At 49.1% G+C, this 9,524-nt stretch overlaps 1 protein-coding gene across 1 annotated transcript; it reads left to right on the forward strand.

Moving 5' to 3' along the window:
• The first annotated feature begins 437 nt into the window (after positions 1-437).
• On the forward strand, positions 438-6,927 carry LOC104498064 (pentafunctional AROM polypeptide-like). Its single transcript, XM_010141399.1, has 5 exons — positions 438-607; positions 2,464-3,097; positions 4,667-4,900; positions 5,537-5,789; positions 6,827-6,927. Exons 1-5 carry the CDS (start codon positions 438-440, stop codon positions 6,925-6,927), a joined length of 1,392 nt encoding a protein of 463 aa, XP_010139701.1.
• The last annotated feature ends 2,597 nt before the right edge of the window (positions 6,928-9,524 follow it).

Genomic DNA, 9,524 nt, shown 5'->3' on the forward strand with positions numbered 1-9,524 from the left:
AACCGGGTGCTATCGATCCTGTCCCCATGCTCCCGCTCCTGTCTCACCCCATAAGAGTGGGTCAGAGCCACAGCCAGATCAGAGGCTCCGCACAGCAAAGGAGGTTCCTGGATGACGTGGAGAATCACACAAAGTGCCTTTCATAACTGTAAACTTGCTGTAGGGCATCGTGTCGGAAGTTAACGTATGCACTCCTATTGTACTTTCAAGCATTATAAAACTAGCTGATTATACAACCCCATCCTGGTGCCTGCACGTGTCTGCAAATACTCCTACCACCCCTCAAGTGCATCCCAGCTTAGATAACCTTAGTTTTGTAATGGAGACAAGACCTCCCCTTCCAACGCCTGGTCAGTCACCTGGAGCCTTTAAAAAGCTCCTCAAAAGCACCCAGTTACAGGAGGTATCTTAACAGGGCGATTTTACCTTCTAGAAGCATGCCAGTGTCAGAGGAGACCTTCGGTCCGGTGGCCCCGGCCACCGTGCGCCAGGAGCCCCAGCAGACAGACTTCCAGCTGGTGCGAGTCAAGAGCACATGGTGCCGGATCAAGAAGGGAGAAGACCTTTCCGACTGCAAGGACAAGATAACTCTCTCTGGAGCAAAAATGTAAGTATAGGAGCCCACACTGCTCGTTGGCAACTGTGCTGGATGGCTCTGGCTAGCCAAACCGTGCAGTCGCCCTGGTGGGATTCATCACAGGCGGAAAAACCACCTTGTGTGTCCTTGTGGCTGAAACCCACCACATATGGGTACATCACTACAGATGCGGGCTTCAAAACATGTGCAGTATGGTGGCACAGGTATCTGCTGTTCTCCTTGGCATGACTTGGCTAAGTTCCCACAGATTTTATCAACAGCCAGAATTTTTGTAGACAGAATGTTTCTTTTCAGAAATGCTTACGCAGGGACTTCTGAATGCTGCACTTGGGCTTTTTTTTTTTTCCTCTGTATGTAAAGGACATCTTTGTGTGAGAAGTTCATCCACAGGCATGGGAGGAAGATGCCTTTATAGAGATGGTTGCAGATAAATGATAAACGCAGATAAATGGGAAAAAGAAACACTGTGGGTCATTGATAGGAACAAAACCCGTAACACCTCTCTCAAACTGTAGAAGTGACCTAATGCTACTTCAGACATTGGAGAGAGGCAACCTTCCTCGAGGGATGCGTACAGCTCTTAGCTGATATTACATCTCTCCAGATAATTATCCTTTCATTACAGGACCCTCCTTTTCACAGGCACATGGAACCCTGTTTGTGATGCAAGTCTTCCTTAATACAACTATGGTTTGCATGTCAAAGGTTCTCTAGCAGTTATCACACTCAGGTTTTAATGTCACAAGTCTAACCCTTTTCCCAGTCAGGTCAGACACCAGCGCTGGCCGTGGGCATCGGCTGCGCGTGAGCATTGCTCAGGCCGAGCGGCAGCAGATGGAACAGGACTTTAGCAGACCAAAGGCAATCTACCAGAGCTCAGTCAGCAGCAGGAGGAACACAGGGCACATCCAGAAAAATCCTCAGCTGACATATGGTTCAATAAGGGCACGTTCAGCCCCAACTTCTCTGTGTTAGCGCAGCAGAGGGCTTGCAATGGGTGCTAGCTGTGCCATCCAAAGCTGATTCCACCATCCCAATATTCAAAGCCATCCCGTCTTTTAGAAGGGTCACCTGCCAGAGATGGATGCGCACAAAGTACAACTATAAGGTGCATTAAAATGATGTTTTTTCTAGGACTCCATTTTAAAAGCCCGGAAGAAGGTATAAATCCTCCCCGTTTTTGTTTTAACACTTAAAAAGGTTAGGGCCAGATGCAGAGGCAATTTGGTAAAGCAAGCAGAGCAGCACCTATGCAGACCTACAAGAGAAAGTTTAGGTGTGTGGAGAGAAATTGGGCATGTACAGAAATCTGGTTATCCAATGAGCTCATTAAAAATATCCAATTCTGCTCATTCAAAAAACAAAACGAAGGTTCACGGACACTTTCAATTTTTACCCAGCTGCAGCTCAAGAAGAAGGCTTTTATAAAATATGTTTTACATACCACCCAGATATACTGGGCAAAGGATGTTTCCTTCGTAATATTTTGGGAAATGTTGGCAATCTTTTCCCCACTCCCTTTTGGGAGTTTTCAGCAATCTTCTGCTGTTTTATTGACAAATAGTTTAATTGGAAGCAAAATTCTTTGCTTCTCCAGTCTTTCTTGCTCTCTGGTTTATCGTTACCATGTAGACGTTCAGCCCTTTGACTGTTCTCTAAGATGTGGGAGGGTTTCTCCGGTGCCAAAGCAATTGAGCCCTGACACCCAGGAGACGCAGCCCACCCTCGCAGCCCCACACGTTCGCAGCGCATGGGCAGGAGAGCCCACACTCCCCACCCCCAGCTATGTCCTTAAACTAGTTCAGACATGCAAAGTACAAAAGAAAAATACAATTATATCAAGCCTGTTGTCTGACCCTTTCCAGAGGTGAATGTGTCTCCGAAGGTGGGATTTCCTGGACAATTGAAGCTCCCATTTATTTTTGCTACAAAGTGATAGAAACGCACAATATTCTGGATCCTGCTAACACTACTCTGCTCTGGGGTCACATTACTGACCCCCAACAACTAGAGCTGGCCAGTAATGGGAAGAGGAAGCTGAGGCGCTTTGTTGTCATAGATGAAGTCGTTGATGAACTTTATGGCTCCAAAGTCAGAAAATACTTTGAAGAGAATAAGGTTCAGCACAAAATCCTTGCCCTGCCTACCACTGAAGAAACGAAATCCATGGAATTGGTCTTGAACATCTTGCGAGAAGTCCAGAAATTCAGCATCGACAGGAGAACTGAACCCATCATCGCCATCGGAGGCGGCGTCTGCCTGGACATCGTAGGACTAGCCGCGTCGCTCTACAGAAGACGTACCCCTTACATTCGGGTCCCGACAACCCTCCTCTCTTATGTTGATGCCAGCGTGGGGGCAAAGAATGGGGTGAATTTTCTGCAGTGTAAGAACAAGCTTGGAGGCTACACCCCCCCTGTAGCTAGTTTCCTGGATAGATCCTTCATTCGGAGCATTCCTCGGCGACACATCTCCAACGGCCTTGGTGAAATTTTAAAGGTATGATCTTTTGCAATGGCACTTTTCAAAACTGGGAACATAGAATGGTTTGGGTTGGAAGGGATGTTTAAAGGTCACCCAGTCCAAGCCCCCTGCAGTGAGCAGGGACATCTGCAACCAGAGCAGGTTGCGCAGAGCCCCAGGGTTCAACCTGACCTGGAACGTTTCCAGGGATGGGGATTCTACACCTCTCTGGGCAACCTGGGCCAGGGTCTCACCACCCTCAGTGTAAAAAAGTTCTTCCTTCCTTCTCTCTAGTCCGAATCTCCCTCTTTTACTTTAACCATCACCCCTTGTCCTGTCACAACAGGCCCTGCTAAAAAGTCTGTCCCCATTCTTATAACTCTCCTTTAAGCACTGAAAGGCCACAACGCTGGTAAGATGTCCAGAGGCATCCATGGCATTGCATAAACCACGCTATAGAAACAAGGGTCATCAAGGCCTGGTACGGAGTAAACTCCAAAACTCAAGGCTACACGTAGACCCAGCACAACCAGGGAAGAATCTTCCCATTGAGCCTGATCCATAGCGCTCTAAAATTAACTGCTGGCAGAGAATTTGAGGTTCATTACAGTGTGGATTAATAACCTGCAAGACCATTACCTGGCAGGGTATGTTGAGTGTGGTCAATCAATCACCTATGAGAGAAATTCTACTTCTTGAATTACCTGGGAAGTGCACAGCAAATGGTTTTATGCCTGAAGAGCTCTGAAAACTTTTGATAAATCAGAGTTCAAGCTATTGAAGTGTGTTAGAGATGAGTTTGTCAGTAGCATTGCGCAGTGTGAACTGCCCAGGGTATCTGGAGGTTTCTGGTAGGCACCAGAAACGCGCAGGTCACCATTTCCTACTGCAGGAGGGGGCTAATGCCTGAGCCAGAGGGTGAAAAAACACCTGCTTGTAACACTGAACCCACTTCTGAACCCTCAACATTGTCCGCATTGCAGTGCTTCCCCACCTTGCCCTGCCCAGAAAGCAATCCCAAGGATTAGGAGAGGGTTATCCCGGGGATTTCCACCATCCAGTCTCTGTCCTGGAGATGTCCACTATACAGCTCAGACAGTCTCGAGCTTCCTGCCAGGCACTCAAGAAGCCAAAGCTCATTACAAACTGTCCGCTGGGCTACTGGAGCATGCAGCAACTTCACAGCATGGTCAGGGTTGTCCAATAGCAAGGCAAGTTGCCCACTGGTGCTCCCATCACCTCTGCCATTTTAGCAGAGCCCCAGAGGGCACATCCACACCACCTTTTGTGTACGTCTTCATTTACTACAGCTGACAACGTGTGTAACACCACCAGGTCACATCTCCTAGAGACCTGAATATAGCCCAAACTGGTGTATCCTCCCTACTCTTACAGTCCCACAGACATGCTAACCGGGAACTCCGTCTACAGAAATACCTTTACACGTCACAGAGGTAGAACTTGCCCTTGTACCAAGCATGTAGGTATTTCTTTGCTAATGTATAACGTGATGTTATAGTCCAGTCTATCAAAACACTCAAATTTTCAACAGCACATACAAGGATCACATAGTTATCTCTAATTAGCTCTTCTGTTCTACCCTAGATGGCACTCATGAAGCACAAAGGGCTGTTTGACCTGCTCAAGAGCCATGGGAAATACCTGCTAGACACCAAGTTCCAGTCCTACAGCAGCCCTGCCAGCCACAGGGATGCTGCACTGCAGACTACCAGGATTGCCATCGAAACCATGTTGGAAGAGCTGGCTCCCAACCTCTGGGAGGATGACCTGGACAGACTGGTTGATTTTGGTCACCTGATAAGCCCAGAGCTGGAAATGGTGAGTGACAGACTTTATATTTCAGAACCCGCTAAAAAAAAATAAGTTTTCAATCAGCAACATGAAAACTCCAGCTTCATATGTCACCTCTGGTCACCCAACATACCCAGCCTGGTCCTGTTGGATAAGGAAGCCCTTTCCCTTTTTACCCACATTTCCACCTCCTTCCCCTATCCAGATCTTAGGCAATCCCAGGCATTTACCAAAGCCCAAAGATGACCAAGTTTCAGTTAAGCCATTAGAAACCACCAACATGACCTACAACAGTGTAAAGGCACGGAGACCAGAGTCTGTATTACTGGAGAAACTGCCACTGGGGAGTAAGGGGGGAGGACCAGACCTTATGCAGAATTCAGAGCTCTTCCCTCCATCCCATGGTGCTCTTCATCAGTGATTTGAATGGGAGGAAAATTAGATCCTCGATCCCTAGGGGAGATTTTACACCCAATAAATCACCTATAAGAGACCATCCTCCGCAAACCATAAATCACGAGATGCTAACTAACATCCAGCAAATCCATACTTCTACTGCTGTGAGTTGAGTGTTAGTTTTCACAAGTACTTTTAGAAGAAGCCTAATTATTTACTGCTCATCAACCCAAACCTTTTCCCCCACCCACCTTTACTCCATTTCAGAGGGTTTTGCCTTCGCTGATGCACGGAGAAGCTGTGAACATCGACATGGCATTCATGACGTACGTCGCCCACACGCGGGGGCTCATCACTGTCGACGAGAAGGAGCAGATCATCCAGTGCATGAGGAACCTCGAGCTGCCGGTCTGGCACAGCGACTGCAGCTGGTCCCTCATCAAGAGAGCCCTGATGGAGCGCCTGAAGCACAGTGGGGGACAGCCCCGGATGCCTCTGCCCACCGGCCTCGGTGTAGCAGGTACTGAGGGAGAGGGACCCCAGGGAGCCCCTGGCAGCGGGCGCTCGGGGGGCAGCGGGCATCCCAGCACAGCAACATGCTGGAACACGTGCCCTGCAGTTCTGCAGCTACACGCTTCTGCTTTTACTTGTGCTTTGCTTAACACCTCAACAAACCTGTCAAGACACGGGATCTTCCGGATTAGACTGAGGTCTAATTAATTGCATTATGATTGACCAATTCGCTTCGCAAACGTGGCTGCAAACTGGCAGCCCCAGCACAGTGCTCTGGCAGACAAACCAATGACGTCACAAGGGAAAAACAATTCCTTTGTTACACTTGAAAATATTCATAAAATAATCCTTGGCAAAAATAATTAAAGTATTACTGTGCCCAGAATTAATCACAGACTCATGGAATAGTCTGGGTGGGAAGGGAGCTTTAAAGGTCACCCAGTCCAACCCCCTGCAGTGAGCAGGGACATCTGCTCCCAGAGCAGGGTGCTCAGAGCCCCAAGATCCAACCTGACCTGGGATGGTGCCAGGGATGGGGCTGCTCCCACCTCTCGGGGCAACCTGGGACAGAGTCTGACCACGTTCAGTGTAATAAATGTCTTCCTCTATCCAGTCTGAATCTTGCCCTTCTAGTTTAAACCATCACCCCTTGTCCTGTCACAAGAGGCCCTGCTAAAAAGACTGTCCCCATCTTTCTTATAGGTCCCCTTTAAGTATTGAAAGGCTGCAATAAGGTCTCTCTAGGCTGAGCAATCCCCAAATACTTGAAAACTGAAGAGTATCTGTTTACTATCCGGGGTGAAGCACTCCCCCCTATAAGACTATTTAAAAAAAAAAAATCCAACCCCTAACACAGAAGCAAGGGACCAGGTTGTGATCTCTCGCATCGGTATCCAGCCAGGCTATTTCCATGAAGATCGGTCTCTATGCACAAGAAAACAGACTCATGAACTGTTTGGAGGAGCTACTCTCCCCCGTAGTGAGTGTTTGCAAGCAGGAAAACCTTCCCTGCGTGTCCAACTAACTACAAGTCTTATTTTACAGAGATATTCAACGACACTAGTGAAGAGACCCTGGCAAGAGCGTACAAGCTGTGGGTCAGGGACTGCAAGACACTGCTGGAAGAAGAGCCAGCTTCCCTCTGAGAGCTGCAAGCCTGGGCCGACCGTCCTGCCCCACGCGTGGAGTTGTTCGATATTGTAAGTTGGTGGGCAGGACTGAGATTTAAACGAGATAAATACAGCAGCACCTGTAAAACCACATCAGAGCTGCGTGGAACAAGAACGTTGGCATCTGGGCTGATCTTCCTTCAGCTGCTCTGCTTGAATGAGAATTCACTAGACCTGCGTAGTGCTTAAGTGATCGCTCAGAAGCAAAACCGCCCAGTGCCCGTACCACAGCTCAGAGCGCGCTGTCCCCTTTGGGGGAAGCGAGTGACATGTACTCCTCCATTTAGCTAACCCAGCCTGGGAGCTGCCCTGGCCTCGCGCAGCGCTGTCCTGCCACGGCTTGTCGCTGGACCCCTGAGATCAGTAGCTGTTTGTGGCCCATAGAGCCTGTAAAAGAAGTGGGGCATCTTGACCGCACCACGCAAAATCGCCAGGCTATGTAAATCCTGTGAGGCAGGGCAGTTCCTTCACTGCTTTGGGCATCCTGAGTTCTCATTCTCTCAGCTCCTTCAAACTAGAAAAAAAAAAACAAACAAAAAGAAACCGAGCTGCCAGCCTTTGCTCCCGGTGTAAGGGAATGACACACTCCGATTACTGGCCCCATGACGTAGCTGCAGACCAGCAGATGAGCTGCTGTGAAGTGTGACAGGAGCTGGATCGTGACAGCAAGGCAGTCCCGTGTCTCGGGACTCTTAGATACCGGCAAGACTCAAGACTCCTCTTGCCGCCCAGCTGACAGCAGTGGTTTCACTGCGTAACACTGCAAGCTGCCAGAGGGACAAATACGGAACAATTTGCATCAGCGTGGCCTGTGAACAAAGTGAACAAAATTGAGCTCCAGGCTATAGCACAGACCCCCAGGCGTCTGCCACCGGCCTCCTCGTACCTTACCGGCCGGGGCTCCTTCCCCAGTGCGGTACTTTCCAGGTAGGTAAGGTCAGCTGGCAAAAACCAAGAGACACGGGGGACTCCAAGCGAGCTCATCATCTTCAGGCAGCCTCAGTGGCACGTCTGAGAATCCTGGCAGGCTCAGAGCAGGCTGCGTATCAATCAGATGCTGACTGTGAAAAAAGCAGAGGCGATGTCAACCTTCTCCCTGGAGACTGAATGCAAGCAATCACAATCAACAAACAGCCTTCGAATTACTTATAGCATTTTTTAAATTTCTTTTTCCTTACGTCATAGCAGTTTGTGCTGATGTGCTGGCTTCTGTTTTGCTGAAGTAATAAAAGCTATTAAAACTGGAAAACTTTTAAAATCATTCTGTTGCTGCATGCGGTGCGTGCCTGCCTGCATCTGCAAGTGCTCAAGACACAAAGACACTGGAAGAGGGAGGAATAGGGCTGCACAATAAATCTCTTCAGCCTAAAAGTACACCGAAATACTTCTCTGGAGCATTTCTCTAGCTTCAGGACGAGGTTTCACGCAGACGGTACCACCTTACCAAGCAGACCTCTTGCAGGGCCCTCACAGCAAACTGCAGGAAAGTGCATCCTCAGAGCCATTGTTTCTTCCCGCAGAAATAATCCCCCAACGCCCTGAGCTAAATAAGCCTCTGTCTGAGGATATCAATGAAACTCTGTCCTTTCTCCAGACCATCAAACCTAGGCTCATTCAGCTGCTTCCTGACTGCAGCCACCCAGTGGGGAAGGCATCACTCGTGCTTGCAGGGAAACCATCTGCAGCGTCAGCCCTTTGTTAGAGCAAGAAGGGACAGTGCAACACCAGACTAGATGAGGACCTGAACTTTCCAGGAGCATGAAAAAGCCCCAAGGACACCACTGCTGAGGGGGAAACGTGCTGAGAGCCTCTGGGAGGGGAGGCGAGGGTTGCCTGTGCCCCAGCCGGTGCTGGCCACCCCTTGGAGATGATCCGGGACTAGAGACCTGTAGCTCTGGCGCTCCTCTCCCAGAGTGTACACAGCGATCACCTGGGTACGCTCACAAGTGCTTTGCCTCCTCTCCAGGAGCTGGATGGGCCATTTTTCACATCCGATAATCTAGAAATGGATGAGACACAGGATTATGAGTTGCCCCACAGTCAGAGTCCTCCAGGGCAGCAATCCAGCTCCTGTCTACAAGACAAGTATCAACTTCAGCTGCTTACCTTAGATGTGCAGGGAGAGACTGTCAGGAGCACAAAGGACTGAGCACCGCAGTCCCATGGAAAGCCAAGCAGCAGCTTAGCAGGGTCCAGCTGAACTGAACCCACAAGAGTCACAAAACCACACACACACACATTAAAACCCCGTTTCCAGACCGATGTGCTATCGGCGACAGCGACATGGCTGTGGGTCACCTGCAGCCGTTGGCTTTGCCTCTGTCTTCAGGAGCTGGGGGGTGTGTGTGTGTGTAACAACCCATCAAAGGGAGCTGGAGCTCAATTAAGACTGAAAAGTGAGCACTTTATTATTATTTTTTACCCTCCCTTCTGCTGCAGGTGACAGAATACAATCTACCCCTGACACGCTTGGTTGCTTAGGAGCAGCCAGCCACATTTTTAATTATACACTAAAATATGCTAAAGAATATAAAACGGCTGTGACTAATACGTGTGCATCAAGAAAGATGTGT

Source organism: Buceros rhinoceros, unplaced genomic scaffold, assembly GCF_000710305.1.
Source record: "Buceros rhinoceros silvestris isolate BGI_N320 unplaced genomic scaffold, ASM71030v1 scaffold3838, whole genome shotgun sequence".
Taxonomy (NCBI): domain Eukaryota; kingdom Metazoa; phylum Chordata; class Aves; order Bucerotiformes; family Bucerotidae; genus Buceros; species Buceros rhinoceros.